Here is an 18,611-nt window from a genome sequence, read left to right as displayed (position 1 = left end):
CGCAGCGGGATGTCTTCAGCCACGACTTCTCCAAAAGCTCAACTGCCTCGCAAGTGGAGCACGTAATTTGGACAGAAAACCGCAACAACAAAAAGCTCAAGAGCGGTTGAGAAAGGAGGGACAATTATGTGGCAACCGGAAAGGTAAGGTAACCACAACTGCTGTAAACAGGTTTTGGAACTGTTTTGACCAGATCTGGGGAGAATGAGACCACATCTGGATAAAATAACACCAGATCTGTGTAGAACCAGACCAGATCTAGGTAGAATCAGATCTGGGGAGAATGATTCCAGATTTGGGGAGAAGAATAGGACTGGTTCATCTGATCCGGTGCCTCCTCCACCCTCCATATATAATATAGTTTTTGTATTTTTCTCATGTAGCAAGATGGTACTACAATCTGCATTTCGTTGTGCAACCCTGTTGTACAGTGACAATAAAATAACCTTGTAACCTTGTAGAACCAGACCAGATCTGTATACAGGACTGTCTCAGAAAATTAGAATATTGTGATAAAGTTCTTTATTTTCTGTAATGCAATTAAAAAAACAAAAATGTCATGCATTCTGGATTCATTACAAATCAACTGAAATATTGCAAGCCTTTTATTCTTTTAATATTGCTGATTATGGCTTACAGCTTAAGAAAACTCAAATATCCTATCTCTAAATATTAGAATATCATGAAAAAGTATACTAGTAGGGTATTCAACATCACTTGAATCGTCTAATTAACTCGAAACACCTGCAAGGGTTTCCTGAGCCTTGAAAAACACTCAGCTTGGTTCAGTAAACTAAATCACACGTATGGTGATTATCACAATATTCTAATTTTCTGAGACAGTCCTGTAGAATGAAAACACATCTGAGTAGAATAGGACCAGAATCTGAGCATCAGTAATCTGAAAATCAGTTCACTACTTGGTCATGACTGACTGCTGTTAACATTCTCAATCTATTTTAAAATCGTCCAATAAAGAAATACACAGAGTTAAAGAGTGGGATGGTACAATCTATTGATTAGAATAAATACCAACTACTTAATCAGCCCCTGAAGTAATCATGCTGACTTATGCTATAAGTGACCCTTTATGTTTGATCCCTTCATAACCCATTTAACAGTAAACCAGTAAAAGACACTTGAACAGGAGGTGCTGGGGATGTTTTTTCTTCTTTTTTTTATTGGCGGGGTGTACAAACTGGAATTATGCTGAGAAAACCCAGAGTGTAAAGAGGTGGCAGCTTAATCATCCAAATTATATTTTTAACTCCGTAGTGCTGCATGCCCTTGAGCAACTTAGCAATGTAAACAACATGGGTGCTGTTAGGGCTGAACCATGAATTGGTATTATATAGCTAACATTAGCAGAGCCGTCTACAGCTGTTTTCACCAAACTGTCTCTTCTGGAGATCCACTTTTTGAAAAATGATAAACCATCGCGATCCCAACACACAGCAGGCCTTATCTGCATAACCTTATATTGTCTTGAATAGGTAAACTAGTTATTGATTTCAACTATTGTGTTCAATCTCCTAATACATGAGGTAACGGGATTTTTTTTTAATATTGGAAACGCAAGTGTGCGCAGAAGTTGACATTTCTTTGAATCATTGGTTTGTAAAAAGAAGAAGCATGGGAGAACTTCAACAACAAGCAACTGCACTATTATTTCCTCTGATTAAATCCTTGCAGAAACAAGATCATTTTGTATTAACGCTTGGGGAGATAAACTTGTTTTGTTAAGTAAAACAATAGAACATGAATACAGGACAGCAGCAACATTCATAGGAAATAATTGCAATGTAAATTGCAACGGTATTATTGGTCAGATCAATTTCAATAACACGTTCTCCTCCAATGCCCAGCTCTAGTGGCGTCAGGGAACTGTGTATTTTTCTGTGTTGTTGATTTTACTATTAGCATTATTGAATTGTATTTCTTACATTACTTTAATTGTTTGCATCTCCGCAGCGCTGTGCGCTCTCACCCTGCTGAGGTGGAGGACGGTGCCCCTCGGAGTGTCAGGAGCATATTTTAAGAGGATCATTAGAAGGACATTTGGATTCTTTCTCCCCCTCTGTGATGCGTTTAACGAAGCTGATCTGTAGCTCATTAAATAGTAGGAGGAATTATTATTGAAATGAGAAAATGTAGGACCCACAAGGCCTCCACTACTTAACAATATTTAATTATAATCACGATATTAACTTGCAAAGACAGAAAAAAATGGAAGTGATTTTTGTAAATGTTAATTTGAGTTTTGAGTTTTGATGAGAAATGTATCATTCATCACCCCCCAACAAAAAGGTTTGGGGATGCAATATTTGCTTAAGGTGAATTCAAGTTTTAATATTTGGATGAAAGCATAATAAAAAAACAAGACGGGAAATGAAAAGGAAGCACAGAAATGATGCCGGCGCCACAAACGAAAAGACGGAACAAGAGCCAGAGGCTCCGCTTCACCCTGACCCACCCCTGCCAGTCGCTGCATGTGGAGCTCTGAAGGTTAAAGTGTGTGTGTGTGTGTGTGTGCGTGCAGAGGGGGGAGGGGGGGGAGGACGCACGACCAAAAATAATTAGAGTAAAAATAATTAGATGTAAGTGCTCTTGTTGAAGCATGCACAGCTTGCAACGACAAAACCAGAATACATGAATGCCCAGGGCTCAAGCTAAATTGACCTGGGGGAGTTACTGGTTAGATATTTTGGAAAATAGGCTTATTTGCTTTTTGGTGGAGAGTCCGATGCCACTGTCATGTATAGTAAACAAAAGGCTACATCCAGCAGCCGGTTAGCTTAGCTTAGCACAAAGACTGGAAACAGCCAGCTTGACTAATTAACATCTTCTATCTCAAACGTTTGATCTAAGACACATTTGGAAGATGGGTCGATCTTTCCATCCAACTCCCCCACAAGAAAGTGAATAAGCGCATGTCCCAAAATGTCGAGCTATTCCTTTAACTGTGCTGAAAATGTGTGCTGGAAATACTGCGAACTAACCCGGAGCATCACCATCCAATAAAGCACACAGAATGCAAGAGCTTAGAGTTCAAAAACAAACAAACAGCAATCAGACCCATCGGCAATCAGAAAACGTGCTTTTTGCTTTAACAGACACATCAGTGGCTGTCAACAATGTGGGGTTTATACGGATTTACACTGACAATCAAAGAAGATTTGTTTCTATTGTTGTGTCATTTATTTAGTTAAATAGATGTTCAGCTTGCAGCTCATACATTTCTGTTCATTTGTCAGGTTTTGAATCTACTATTTGGGAGTCTTTAAGCTCAAGGGAAAGAGTTCGATGTATGATTATCTCACACAGAGCTACAGAATATAGCAGATATTAGTTAGTTCACAAGACGGGTCACCTGAAACATCCTATTAGATCAATGACAGCTGCGCGCACACACACACACACACACACACACACACACACAGACACACACACACACACACACACACACACACACACACACACACACACACACACAGACACACACACACACACACACACACACACACACACACACACACACACACACACACACACACACACACACACACACACACACACACACACACACACAACTCTGTTTGGAGCTGGTGACATGGGCCAGTGCTTGTAGGGGAAACAAAGCTCAAGTGAAGCGAGAGCAGAGGGCTCAGTCACGAAGGTGGCGTCACTCTGTGCTGATCAGTGGGGACATTTAGAGCCAAGCCGCCGCTGCACATATGCTGCTGAGCGAGGACGGACGGACGAACGGACAGACAGGATGAGAAATGTTTTGAGCTGGGCGATATGGCACAAAAATAAAATCTCAGATTAACAATTTTAATCGATTAAAAAAAAGGAGTTTTAACAAACTACAATAAAAAATAAATTTAAAAAATGCCTCTCGAGAAAAATGTATTGTAACCCTTTTTAAATAAGATTAAACACATGTTAATGCCCCATGACGATGGAGAGGCAAATCCTAGCCACATGACAGCGAATGTGCTTTAACATGTCAAATGCGTTTCCAATCACATCCGACACTCCGTCCTCTTCTAATACACAACTCTCTCTAATGCTGTTCAAGCTGACCGGGAACCAGCAGGCTAGTCTTCAGGCACCAGCATTTATATTTGCTCGCGGTTGCTAACAAGTCGTTACCGTTTTTGGGAACCAACTCCTCATTTTTTATCAGCGCATGCTGCCATGTATATTTTTTACCTGTATCTAAAGAAGGCTGCAAACTCCGGTTTTGAAAAGTGAAACAAATGCAGAAATGCCTTAACTTGCATTCTCGATAATGGACATCAGGGGGCGGCTCCTCTTGTTGCAAAAAGAAGTCCACAGCGTTGTCCGGTCTGGAACTTGTCCATGTTTTCGTCTTAGAACTTTAATCCTTTCACAATGTGTTTTCAGTTCATGAATGTTCATTATATAAATGTCTTATTCAGCATTCGTATTGAAAAGCGCAAATTTCTTGCCCAAGGACACATGGACATGACTAGTGGAGCCGGGGATCGAACCACCGATCCTCTGATTGAAGGACGAACCATGCTCTACCACTGAGCCACAGTCGCCCTCCACCTTCTCGTGTCACTTCTGGTTGTAAAAAAAAACAAGATGGCAATGTCCAAAATGCAGAACCTCAAGGCTTCCAAATGGCAGTCCACAAATCAATGGGTGACATCACGGAGACTGCGCCCGCTTCATCAAGTGAAAATAAAACCGTGAATTTGAATTAATCAATAAGATAGGTTTATTGCCCAGCTATAGGTAGAATTAGGGGCGTGTAGTACATTTTCTGCCATAACACATCTAGAAGATCGTATACGTTTCCTTCATCTCTTATACCCATCCAGAATGGATGTGTTAAGTAGACCATACCAAACGACACGCACTGTACTGCAACCAACCGGGTTGAAAAGACCTCAGCGAAAGGAAGAAATATCCTATACAGCGGTAGGTCAAAGGCCAATGCTGAATGAGAAGATAAGAGTGAAAGCCACTTCAAACGGGTGACAGCCCAGAGGTCAAGGTACAATCAAAGGATGAGACACTAAAGCGGTGCCCGAGAGCACCGCACGCCCTTTAAAGAGGGAGAAAACTGCCAACATCCATCTGTTCACTGTCCTTCCACTTTCAGTGCCCTTCCCACTCTTCCATTTTGACTATAACGGGCTGCCCCCTTTAAAATAATAATACAAAATAATAAACTTGAATTCCTCCCCCCTCCCCGAGGCTGGGCAGTGCATGCAGGAAGGTAAACATGTCCACTGTGGTGAGCTCAGACCACACGGATGCCTCGCTCCAGGTAACAGTCGTCCTCCACAGCTCTGCGCCCACCAGCAACATCTCGGCATTCCACCAACAGTGCAGAGTAGCCCGTGTCTGAACAGATTTCCGCTTCAGTGCCAACCCTCCCCTCCTCAAGCAAGGACATCCACGGATTTGATGAGGAGGTTGATTCAAATCAGGGTCAACAGTCTGACCTCTACCTACAGTACCTGGCTGATGGCTTGTATTCCATCTGAAAAGAATCCCTTTTTAAAATTGTGTGTGATTTTTTCAAAGACGAACCTGCAATTGAACAGGACATAGCTCATTTTGAGGACTTAGTGGGCGTTCAGACCGTAAACAGCCATGTGTTAAAATAATGCAAAGGGGACTGCAAGCGGGGAGATGATGAAGTATGATGGAGGTAGTTCAATTTAAGTAAAACATCTCTCGTCCGAGATCAATCTCTGAGCGCTGATCAGACCTCAAAGCACTGCACATAATAATTACACATTATAAGACATTCATAATACTATGAGAGAGGACACTGTCACCATGACTTTATCTTTCTATCTTCATCTTACAATAGAAATCTGCATTCAAATCATCTACCAAGAACATTCATTTTTTGATATCTGGCCAACACAGCACCTTGCCAGATTACATTGCAATGCAGGGCCCAAAACACCACCTGCATATTACATGGTAGTGCAAGTAAACTTTGAGCTTTGAGCCCATTACTAACAATAAAATGTCATTCAAAATATAATAAACTGTTTAAATATGTTCAGCGATTTTATTTATTGTAAAACTCGGGGGTGAAAATGTTTGGTGTGGGATTTATTGAAGCCCAAAATATACTGGCTGGCTCTCCACTTCCTGGTTACGCCTACAATCCAGGAAAAGAGCCTTCCAAACAGTCAGATCTGGCCGTGACGGAAGTGCCCGAGAAAGAAGGACGAATACACCAACTGGTGTTTTGGGTTAATGTCATTTTAAAAGTTACAAACCACCAATGCTTTACACAGAAATATTTGGAGCCCTGCAGTGCCTTATGGAAAAAAGTTGAGCCAGGTTAAACTTTCTTCGCCAGACGACGACTGTGTTTCTCTATGTGTGTTGGCGCTCTTTTGCACAGCAGATGAAATAACTCAACTTAAAAACAGCCAAGTCTACTAAGTAAATGGTGCTGTTTAAGTGGAATTGTGCAGATGTGCACTGCTGTTTTCATCAGCCACAATCTGCAATCTATATATGCATATGTATATTGCAACATCGTGAGAAGTCACTAGGGCAGGCTAGGTGGGGTGGTGAAAGTTAATTAACGAAAACAGGCAAAAATCAAATGTTCTCAGAAAAAGGTCACGTTTTATTCTTATTTTGCTCGGCAACTCAGGTACGTCTCTTTATAAAAAAAAAGTCCAAAACAAACAAAAAGCGTCAATTAACGAAAAATGGTTCGTTAAGCAGAACAGTATTAGACAAAAAAACTCAACTCAGAGTGTCCTCGGCTTTTTCCTCTGTCTGGTTCGGAACTTTACTCTACGCAGTTCTCCAGTCCAGTTTAGTTCTCCGGGCTCCCTCCAGCTGTGTGCTCTCCTCTCCTCCTGTCTTAATTAGGTGACTTAAACACCCACACCTGTGTGAGTGGTGAGGCCTTCTGGGAGCTGTAGTTCGTGCCTCATTGGCCATTTTGTGATGTGGCTGCTGATCATTAAAGGGAATGTAGCATCCATCTACCGCCTGGCCCCTTGTGATGCCACAATATATATATGTCTGCTCAGTCAGGAAGTACTGTAGGAGTGGAGTAATTGCACTTCAACAGTATGGAATTACTTCCTGTGCAGAAACGTGCAATGCACAAGAAGAATCGACTTCAGACAGGCGTCCTCACTGACAGAAGTAATTGCACAACGACCGTCAATCTGAAAATTCAGGTCATCGGTTTGGCGTGCAGCGCATTTGTGTTCTTAAGAGTCCAGCCTATACGCTGCCTAATCCCGTTCCTCTGTAATGCGTAGGAGGACAAGGTGTGGGCTGATGTTCATTACTTTCCTCTCTGCGAGTCGATACTCTTTCTCAGTCTTCCAGTGCTCCCATGGTGATACTATGTATACCCAAGCTGCCAGATGCAGCACAATACTGCGAGTGTGTGTGTGTGTGAGGCAAAGAACACATGATGTGATTAGGGTGACAGAAATGTACATCCTTATCCGAGACTTCGTCTCTAATGAAATCACTAAATATTACAGGGAGTTCTTCTTTGACAACATTGTGTCAATGGCTACCACCGCCCACTGGTTAACGGTGTCAGCGTGTCTGCCTCCACTTTGAAAGCCTTTCCATAGAAACCGCCAGTAAGTGACAGCATGCTTGTTTGGAAAGAAATGTCACAATGGAGTTCCCCTCGGGGCTGAGGGTAGAACCGTTCCTGCCTCGAGACCCACAGGTACATATTTTTTTTTAAATAAATAAAAATTCTATCACGACCAGCAATGCGGCTGTGAAATAAAACTTAGACGCTGGATGAGTCCACTCAAAGGCTGCAGAGAGTGAGACAAAGTTTTTTGAGAAACATGGGGACACTGGAGGCTGATGTGAGGCTGACGACGGTTGCCGTTCCCCTTATGTTTACCATCATTTCCCTCCACAAACACGAAGCCGGGCTGGAAAAGGCCAGAGAGCCAGGGCCTCCAGCATGCAGGCAGTCCAAGACGAGGGTGGGGGTGGGGGGTGGCAGAGAGTGAAAAGAGAACTGGAGATATGGGAGGGAGTGGGAGAGAGGGGTTAAGGCAATCACTGATGAGAGAGAGAGAAAGAGAGAGCGAGAGAGAGAGCGAGAGAGCGAGCTCGGGCTAAGCTGCCTCCAGACACCACGCAGCTCAGAGCAGATCGAGAGTGACGGCTTGCTGATTAGTCAACTCACAGCCGGAGTCTGCATACACACACACACACACGCACACGCACGCACGCACGCACGCACGCACGCACGCACGCACGCACGCACGCACGCACGCACGCACGCACGCACGCACGCACGCACACACACACACACGCACAGTTGCTGTGCAGTTCATTTAAATAAACCCTGCTATTACCATTGCACGCGTGCCAAAAACATGTGAACACGTACACATGTAAACAAATAAAAAGCACAGAAGTGCAGAATGTAAACAGAAGAACAGTCAATTTACATCTTAAGGAAGTAGACAAAATCTTCTTTGAGACTTTTAAGTCTGCAGCAGGTCTGCAACTTGCATGTGCGGACATAATGCGATGCAGGAGTGTACATTGATCAAGAATCACAATGGGTACAGGGGGGTTGGTGGTTAATTACCTTAAGGAGATAGACGGGGATGTTGCTGAAGTCCCCCGGTAGCTTGAGAAGGAAACGGGCTGAGAACTCTCCCGTCTGGTGAACAAGGAACAGAGTTTCAACATACGGGTCAGACAGTAACAAAAAAAGATGCGTTTTGGTGTAAAAAAAAAAAAAGAATGCGTACATATACGAAATGTATAAAAATGTACAGTGTGCAGATATAATCACTATCAGAAACCATAGGGCTGGTTTCATTAGGGCAAATACAATACCAAACACGTCCTCATACCTACATGAAAGAATATACACGAAAGAATAAGGCGTTTGCCACTGACAACCAAAACAACATATGTTGTAAACACGTGGTTAACGTTGTGAAAAGGAACTACTGTGAAAAGGAACTACTGTGAAAAGGAACTACTTGGTTAGGTTCAAGAAAATATCTTGTTTTGGGTTGAAATAAGCATGTTTGTTAAATATGTATGTGACAAAGTTACTAGGTTTTGTACTTGACGTTGTACGTGACGTGGTTCCGTCACTTGAAGTAACTGCCCGTGTGGACTTTTAGTTTCACACGGGACACCACCAGCGGTCTCCTGGGTGAAAGTCCAGTCCTGTTAGTTTGACCAATCGTTGCACCCCGACCCTACGTGGACTTTGTCGCTCTTTATACTACGTCACCTGACTTCCTCCTTTACTCCCGTCATGATCGCCGACTAGCAACAAACGTAAATATGGGTCGCAATAAGCTGACGACCATACGGTGAGGATGGCTTGCAAAACCTGAGTTTTGGAAGCAGTTTTTTTTTAACGGTTAGTTTTGGGATTAGGAATGTGCTTTAGCTCTTATTTTTAAAACAACAAAATATGCCAACCTGGCATATTACAAGAGAAAGATAGAAGCTAGAGAGTTGCAAGCTACTTCTGTACTTGTAGAACTCAAAGGGTCAGAGTGAATGGTGTTCTGTCTAAGCAGTAATTTGTCCTGGCTCACCACGGGGTTGCGTCCGGTCCCTATTCTACATCAACGACTGTAGAAGACACTACCAGGACAGGCACATTCTGAAAACTGCAGATGACACAGTTGTTGTCAGTCTGCTTCATGGGCGTGAGTCATCACGTGGGCCTGTGGTCAGTAATCTTGCACAGTGCTGTGATGATCACTTTCTGGGATAAGCATTTCTAAAAGATGTGGTTATTGACTTCAGAAAAACTTCCACCTTCTCAGGGCACCTTCAGGTTGCTGCCCAAAAACCCCCACTAACAACCTAATCGGTCAAAACTTACAAAACATTTTCTCTTATCTTCTGTTTTGCAAAAACCACGATGTGGTTTTGAAATGGGCAGCTCATTGAGAACATTCCCTCCTCGTGTTTTTGTTTATGGTATTTCTTGACTATTTAGTTGGACAGCTGCTAGAGTAAAGGGAGACAGGAAATGATATTGCAGTTATATGTTTTGTGCCATGTACATTAAACTATCAGGCCACGTCCCTCTGTAAACTTTCTCAAATATGAGACACTGTTGTACCTGATATGCTTAATGTCCAGCTGTGACATATGGAGCAAAAAAACGTAGCGCTAGGCAGATTGGTTTATCATCGCTTTCATTAGGTTCCCGCCTCATTTTATGTCAACATGTTTGTGTCCAAACACACACGATCTGAAATAATAGAAACTTTTCAGAACGACTGAAAGGTCTGCTTTGATGTTCCAAACCAACTAACATGCTTGCAATGTACAACGCAGTGTAAGCACAATATTGCGTTTCATAATGATCATGAGTTATTGTAATCTTATCCTCAAGAATGTGTCTTGAGTGAGACACACAGATCAAAACATGATGGCACAGTGATCTGAAAAATCATGTGCATATTGGGACTGGCTAAAATAAAAATCCGGAACACATGATTCTGACTCGTCTGACACTAGTTCCTTTGTACAGGCAAACAGGAAGTTTTATTCCATGCTATTTCCTAAGGAATTGTCTTCTGAGGACTGCATACAAAATTGAGTGCAATTATGTATAATAACTGGATTCTATGAAAAGATACTTAATAAATAGTGGCAGAGTAGAATAAGGAAAAGTCAAACCTTGTGTGTGTTCTAAACTCAAGACTGACATAGTGATAGGAATACCATGTGAACAGTGTTCCTGTCCAACACACGACGTCACCAACAGAAAGTCGTTCAACAGTTGCCTACCCAGCTGTTCTTGCGTCCGGCATAAATCTCCATGTTGCTGCCGTAGTTGGGATCCTCCAGCAGACTGTCATACTCGAAGAGCAGCCTGGAGCTTTCGCGCAGACGCTGGCATTGGTAGTGGTGGTACTGCTGGAGGAGCTCCTTCACCAGCTGCAGCAAGCATTCTGGATCCCCAGCATCCCACCGGACCAAGTGCTGAGGGACACACCGGAGAGGAGGCATAAAGACAGACATGAGACATGGCATCCGTTGTTAGTTTAAACATGTGAACGACATGTTAGAATGTAAAATCAACAAAGCAAAAATAACAGGTAAAAGGAAAAGAAATATGCGTTTTTCATTTTGGGACAAAAACAAAAACATTTTAAGATTTCAAAATGTCAATGGCAACATCTTGATAAAGCATACTAGTTGAAGGTCACATCCGTAGTATTGTGGCTGACTACCAACTCTCTTGACCGAGGGCCACCGTATTACAGAAAGGTAAACAGCACTCAAACATGGAATCTGAATTCACTGACATACATGATGGTTATATGACAACCTCTAAAGGTCTGCTCAATTTGAACAACCAATTATGGTTCTGAATGACACTTGAGACAAGTTTGAGAAACGGTTGGGAATTAATAAATAGTAGTATAGCAGATAGAACACAGGAGTACTAGGGAGAGTTAGAAAGACCATGGTAGAAGAAAAAAGGAGTGTTCCATGGAAGAAGAAAAAGAAATGTCACAGTAATAGCCTAATCCCGACAAGCGGTACTTCCCATTACCAGATCAGAAGGAAAAGGGTTGTGCTAAAGGATGTCCTGTTTCCACGGAGATTTAGATTGACGTGGAAAAGTACGGATCCTTTTCTGTCCTCTGTGGCCATACTGATTGATATAGATATAGATTTTTAAAAAAGGGTGCATTGGGTTGTTTACAGCAAGGGGATATACACCGCACACATGGTGCAATAATTTAGAAAAGCTCAAAACATTTTGTGTATCTTGCATGTCAACAGACTTTCACTCCCACAATCTCTACTTCAGCAACCCCAACAGCACTCGACCGACCAAAGCCTGGAAGCAATATGCAGATTTACAGGAAAAAACAAACTACAATCATATGCACTTGTCACATATGAGTAAGCAGAACCGACCAGGAGTGATTCTTTACAGGGCTCGTTCTACCACATGGAAGTTTTTCCACTCTTTAAGGGGAACCCGGCCATTGATGCGCGAGGAATAAAACACATATAATTAATGTGAACATCACCGTGTGGAAAAAACAAATTGCAGGCAACATGTCAGATCTAATAAAGACAAATGGATGGCCGAGTTCTTGGGGAATGAACGCTGTGAAAGCTTTGTAATGGGGGAGTTCAGCACGCACATCAAAAAACAACCACAACAAAATAAATATAAACCGTTAACTGGCCTAATGAGTTTGCTGCACACTGTTTGGACTTGAAAATGACTGGGTTTGTTCATTTAAAGAGATTCATGCTCCCTCTTTGAATATATATATATTATTTTTTTTTACACAATCGCTACCTTTTTACATTTGAAACACGTCATTTTGGAGAAAGGATGGAGATGATGGCAACAGTGTTTGAGATTAAACAAAGAGGGAGTGAGTCTCTTTAGCAGTAGTTTTGGGTTGAAAAGTGAAAAGTGCTTCCTTCCTCGACTCATTCTGAAAGTGGAACACCGCTTTGCAGACTCAAACTGTTGCAGCCTGATGACAGAACTACGAAGCCGAAGTGAACTCGTAGCTGCCTTTGCCTTTCCGTAGCACTCGAGCCAATTAAATACAGGTCAACCTAAATGATGAGCAAATCGGAACAGGAAGCAATTTTAGTGTGCACTGAGTGGAAGGAAGGATTAGTAGGCGCTGGAAAGACTGTAAGCATTAATAACCATTACATGAAGGTGTCAAGTCAAAAGCGGGACGTCTTTGACTATCATTAGCTCGTCTCCCGGACTGTCTGTCTTTTTGTTCGCCCATCTTCCTGTCTTCGTCTGGCAGCCCATATTGGCCCTGTGATGGAGAAAGCTTCCATTGTTTTAGAGCAACACCCCCTCTTGCCATGGGAGAGAAGAAGGTGGGGGCTTGGGGTCTAAACAGAGACAGTGACCTCATCGTCCCGATCCACCGGTGGTTACCAGCAATGCCGGGATTTCCAAAACGAGAGGTCGACGCAAACAAGGATGGGCATTGTCCAAAAGAGGCAGTCAGCGCTCCGGGGCAGGAGCGAGCTGAAACTGAGGAGAGACTGAGGAAGTGCTGTGTCAGGATTGTGACACAGAATATCAGCCAAACTCCACTGGAGGAGGAGGAGGAGAGGCTAGGAGGAGAGATCAGAAGTAGGAGAGTGAGTGGGGGGTGGGGGGGCTACAAAGCTCAAGCAAGTAGGCCAAGGCAAAGATAACAGGCTTGAGACTTGTTTCAGTGGGAGGGAAAGCTAAGTGAACACTCGACGTGGTGAAGCCGGCGCGAGCTGTGCACGCCATTGACGCCATGACATGACTGTCACAGATAAAAGATCTATTTACATGTCAAGGGATTATACAAAGAAGGCCAATTCGCTTTTAAATGCTGAAGAAACAAGTGGTCTTAAAAAAATCTACATTTGAGTAAATATTTTTACCGTTTACAGGATATTCAACCTTTGTTTCTTTATAGTGCATGTAATAATTGACTCCTTTGCGGAGCGCCAATATAAATAAAGCTCAACAGTGACGACTGTAAACAAAACTTAACTTTTATCCTAAAATATACGTGAGAAGAGCTGCAGTACAACTTTATTGCTGGATAAATGATACAGCACATACCAGATAAAGCACAGCAACAAGAAATGTTCCTGTGTGTTTCGGAGAGACACCCCTCTGTATAGTGAAGGTTTACTCACACTCAGTAGTTAACCCCATTTGCTCCAAAGGTATTCTCTGGTTACAGAGAACTATTCCGATAGTTACAAACTATCGGAATCAGTGGAACTGGGCTCTGATAGTCTCTGTGGGGACGTACATCAGGTCACGCGGGGTCGGACATCAGGGAGGCTCCAAACACATAATGAGGGCCGCGGATGCTGAAAATATCGGCATGTAATTAACTCCTGACAATAATCTCAGAATTAGAGAGCGGGAGATGGCAGATGGGGATTCTCCTCTCCATGACAAAGACATGCAGTGTGGGCTAAAACTTTGCAAAACAGCTGATTTTTAAAGTGGGCTGACGGTAAGTGGTATTCATGTCATATCTGACCAGTTTTCAGTTTATTTCTCCCCACAAAAGTTATCCTTCCAACATATAAACCAGCTCTTGATGTCGGCCAATAAAGTAGCCTTTAAAAGATCGGCGACTGACAGACAGACCCGGGCCACCGTCGGTAAAAAAAACACTGCTCTGGTTTGTACTGAATGTTCTGTCTCTGAGTTAACAAGGTAGCACTCAAATGCCGCAGCAAAGCATTTGTCGAACACAGAGGCAGAGATTGTGAAAAGCACTGAGCCAAAAAAGCAATGACCGTGTGTTGCAACGTGTGTGTGTGTGTGTGTGTGTGTGTGTGTGTGTGCAGACATGTGAGTCTTCACTGAATTGATTTTATACGCTCTGCTGAAGGCTGTGTGTGCCAAAACAAATCTATGTGTTTTTTTTCATGAATAGGATAAGCCCTGCGGAAAATGTACACATTTGATGCATAAAAAAAAACAAAAGATGCAATAGTCGCAATCTAGGCTATTTGAGAGTCAAGATTTAACGTTTGATGAAATAATCTGAAAAGAAGAAAAGAAATTCCTTCTACATGCCCTCTCGATCATTCTGTATGGAAGGAACATCTTTCTCCAGGCTTTATCCACAGGGGGTAGATATCGAAGCCCTCGACAATACTCCTCGGATCAATCTGGACCTTGTAATCCAATTATTTTGACACAACACACTGGTTAAACCTGTGTCAAATGATTAAACCTAAACTTGGCTTATGATAAAACCTGTCGTCTCTAATTCGCAAATCACTGATGCTTCCCTTATTTGAAAAGAGCACATATCTGTAAGGGAAGCGACGTATAATCGTATTACCTTTAGATACTATTATTATTATTATTGATTCAATATCAATGTTAAAAACTGCACATTAAAAATATATTGGATTACCATTTAGCATCTGCGGTATTCATGTAGCCAAAAAAACAGTCGAAATAGCACAGCTGGTTGACATGAATGTTACAGAACACCACGTCTTTGAACACACATACACACACGTTCTCCTGTCTATTGATTCATTTACTAAAATTAAATTAATTTTAAATGTTAATTAAAAAAAAAAGAATCAAATAATTTTTTCTTCAAGGAAAATGAATAAAATGAAGGAAATGTGTAGTCAAGTGAATGCACACGTTATACAAGGCCAAATATTTTAAAACGTTTTCTTGCAAAATAAGAAAGTCAAATTAGCCAACTAGGCCTGATGACTTTTAAAGAACTTTACTTAGAAATCTACAGTTAGTTATGAACAAGAGATATAGGTTACGTCCACACTAATATGTTTTGGTGCCTAACTTCTGCCACGGTTCAACCAGCGTCCACACTACTCCGGTGTTTTCTGAGAGGTATGAAAATACTGCTGACCCCGTCTTGGTTTGAAAACTCAGTTACTTACGTTCTGCCTTTGGAAATGGAGACTTTTAAAAAACAGTGACACAGACACCCACATCTGGTTCCTGATTGGGTCGTATCAGTCACTACGTGTCATACGCCCCTATCACAGGACTTTTACCAAAGAAAACAAACATCAGCCTCGACTGCCAGTAGTTAATTCAACATGGATAACCAATTACAGGCCTTGCTAACCTTGTTGTGTATACTAGCAGCTGCTGTTCTTCCTCAAAAATATTTTCTGAAAATAAGCAACCAACCTCAGAGTAGACAATCGTAAGCAGGTGCCCATTTTAGGTAAATGGTCAATGACATGCATTTTCAGGTGTCTTAGTATGGTCGGACAATAGTTCTGAAATGGTGCTGAAACGCTCGAGTGCATGGGGATTGTCTCTGATTTTTTAAATACTGCGCAGTAAAAACGTATTAGAGCCTTCACACCCCGTGTGTGTGACAAATAAACAATGCGAAAAAAGCAAAATACTCAATTATATATCTAGGGGTTTTATTGTGAAAGGTAAGAACGGGAAGAGTGGATCTAGTCTGCGCTGCCCTTGTCAAGGGTGAAAGGAGATATTTAGTTTGCTGGCTTGGTTCAGACTACAGAGCATCCCTGCTGTTGTTTCATAAGGTGCTACTCTACTTTTCTGCATAAAGTGATTGGTTGATGCCTTTATTCGCAGTGCAAAAACTCTAAAGATCTGCGTTGTTTTTCCGCCAAAAAGTATGTCGCTTTTTCCTGTTATATTTGTGTTGTTTGCTAAAGTACTCGAGACAAAAACAACAGTTCTAACAACGTGCAAATTAATCGCACGAAAACGAAACGCCCCTGGTGTGCAGTGTGGATGGATGTGGCCTCAGAGTCTACAGCTGGGCTAGTGGTCTGAGGCTGCGCTTGGGCACAGCGATGCTTTGAGCTTTATGCTAACATCAGCATGCTAACATACTCACAGTAACAATGGTAACACGTTGATGTTTAGCAGGTATAAAGTTTAGCAGGTTCACCATCTTAGTTCAGCTGATGGGAATGGCATTAGTTTTGCGGGTATATGGTCATAAATCAAAATATTGGACAAATCAAACATTTTTACCTCTAGATTAAAAGCAAGAGGATCACCAAAGACGCTCAAACCTCAAGGGAACTTGAATATCTGTAGAAAATTTCAGTGGACTTTTTTTTTTTTTATGTTCCACATTCCTCGTGTGGGGAACATGTACGGAATACAAATTTCAAGGCAATCCATTTTATAGTCAAATAAATTCACTCCAACCACAAACTTCAACCTGTTGGTGGCGCTAGAGGAAAGGTCAGAGGAACACAACAGTCATTAGAGTATAACCTTTCAGGGCCTTAAATATCTGCAGCAAATTCCACAGCCGTCCATCCAAGAGGTGTATAGATTTTTCACTTTGAACCAATGTAGTGGACGGACAAACAGACTGGCAGCCCTAGAACCACGCCACTAGCACTGCTAATAACAACTTACCATGTAGTATTGTTTGAATATAGACAAAACTTATTGCATCAAATTAATAGACATTTTTTACAAAACAGTGATTTCTGAAGTCTGAAGTATTGTAAATGTGTTGATGATAAAGGAAGAACTCAACAAAAAACGTGTTTTCCTTTAAGAACAAAATGTACACCTAAATTAGGCATCTTCACACTGAATAGACCCAAGTTGACAGAATTATGTCTTCTTGTGCCATCCGTCTGTACCATCTCTGATCCAATATTTATCGTAGGCCAATGAGAGAGGGACTGGCGTCTGAAAATGCAAGATAATTATATAGGCCAAGAGAAGATATTTGTTTTTACGTCTTAAATATGATTTTTATAGATGCTGGCAACCTGATCCAATAAATCGCTGTCGACTTGAAAGTGTGAGGCATTAAAAAACTCCCAAGTATTAAATTAATCTCTGTTAGTCTTTAATTCAAGTGTGGGCTCACACCCTGTTTTGCCCCTGCAGAGTGCCAAGTCTAAGATCATGCTAAATTGCTCTTGTCATGTGTTTAAGACACTTGGCATTCTCAACCCAGTGTTTTTTTTTACTGTGATCTGTGCCATTTGTGTCCAACACAGTACAACTTGTTGGTAGAAATAGCACTTTTCTGACAACTTTGAATGTGATTCAGTAACTTCTTTAGCCTAGTACCAAACACTAGGAGGGCTGAGACTATTGTCTCATCTTAGTCTGGCACTTAGGTCTCTTGTTTTCTCCTATCCATCAGCTGGTGTTTAAGAATCGCCAAACTTCTTTCCACCAGCCATACCTGGTAGCAAACAATAGCCTGTCTGCTAAAAGCATTCACAGAGCTGTCAGTGAGCCCTGCCAATAATAAACTCTAATAAAAGGTGGAATGCATTATTCCCTACAGCGGGAAGGAAGCAGGAGTAACAGTTGGTACGCTATGCCCAGGTTGACATAATCCTGCTTTATGGGCCTTCTGATGTCCATTGTTAGAACAGTAACAGGGGACGAGCTGGAGCAGCAGATAGGAAGCGCTCACCAATGCTTGGCATTCAGGAATACCAGGGGGTAACGTGAAGTCGGGAATGTTTCCTTTTCCTAAACGGAATAGTGCTTAGATTGGCTTTACACTCAATTTTCTTAGTGGGAGTTGTCCTGATATCTAAACTACAAACAATGTCTCATTGTCTAAGGCACTTCTCTGAGGAGTCTTAATTTTCTAAAAGTAGTAGAAAAGTAAGCAATTATTTTCATCTAAGAGAGCAGGACGAATGACTGGCAATCCAATGAAAAGGCGTTTGTCCTTCTCACTACACTTTCTAACATCCCTACCCTATCAATGGCCCTCAAGACACAACCCATTGGCTCCTACTGAAGACATTAACATTTTAAAAACGGGTCACAAATATACAGTCAGTTTATTTCAAAAAGGCTAAATCATTTCCTAAAACAGCTTGGCGCTGCAGCTTTGAACGAAAGTTACTCAAACAGGAGTAATTTGTCGTTAGTTGTGGCTTATTTTCAGTGGCGGATTAATATACAATTTGTGATTGTAAAAAAGAATCTACAGTGGCCGTGCTCATTAAGGAACATGTCATCCAGTACAACAGTGTGGCTTATTGATGAGTTTTAGTACTTAGTACTTTAGTAATCAGTTAATGATTTTGGTCTTTTCGTGGTATATGTTGACAATAAGAAACAC

The 18,611-nt window shown here is 41.8% G+C and overlaps 1 protein-coding gene across 2 annotated transcripts in view; it reads right to left on the bottom strand.

Annotated features, from left to right (window-relative positions):
- babam2 (BRISC and BRCA1 A complex member 2) overlaps positions 1-18,611 on the bottom strand; it is an 88,018-nt gene that overhangs the window by 49,902 nt on the left and 19,505 nt on the right. For both annotated transcript variants that reach the window (XM_079175106.1, XM_079175107.1), the window contains exons 5-6: positions 10,792-10,986; positions 8,606-8,680 (exon numbers count right to left, since the gene is read on the bottom strand). In XM_079175106.1, coding sequence (XP_079031232.1) covers positions 8,606-8,680; positions 10,792-10,986 — 270 coding nt within the window. The remainder of the gene's footprint in view (positions 1-8,605; positions 8,681-10,791; positions 10,987-18,611) is intronic.

Source organism: Pholis gunnellus, assembly GCF_910591455.1.
Source record: "Pholis gunnellus genome assembly, chromosome: 15".
NCBI lineage: Eukaryota > Metazoa > Chordata > Actinopteri > Perciformes > Pholidae > Pholis > Pholis gunnellus.
Note: the sequence above shows the minus strand (reverse complement) of the source record. Positions and strands in the feature narration are given on the sequence as shown.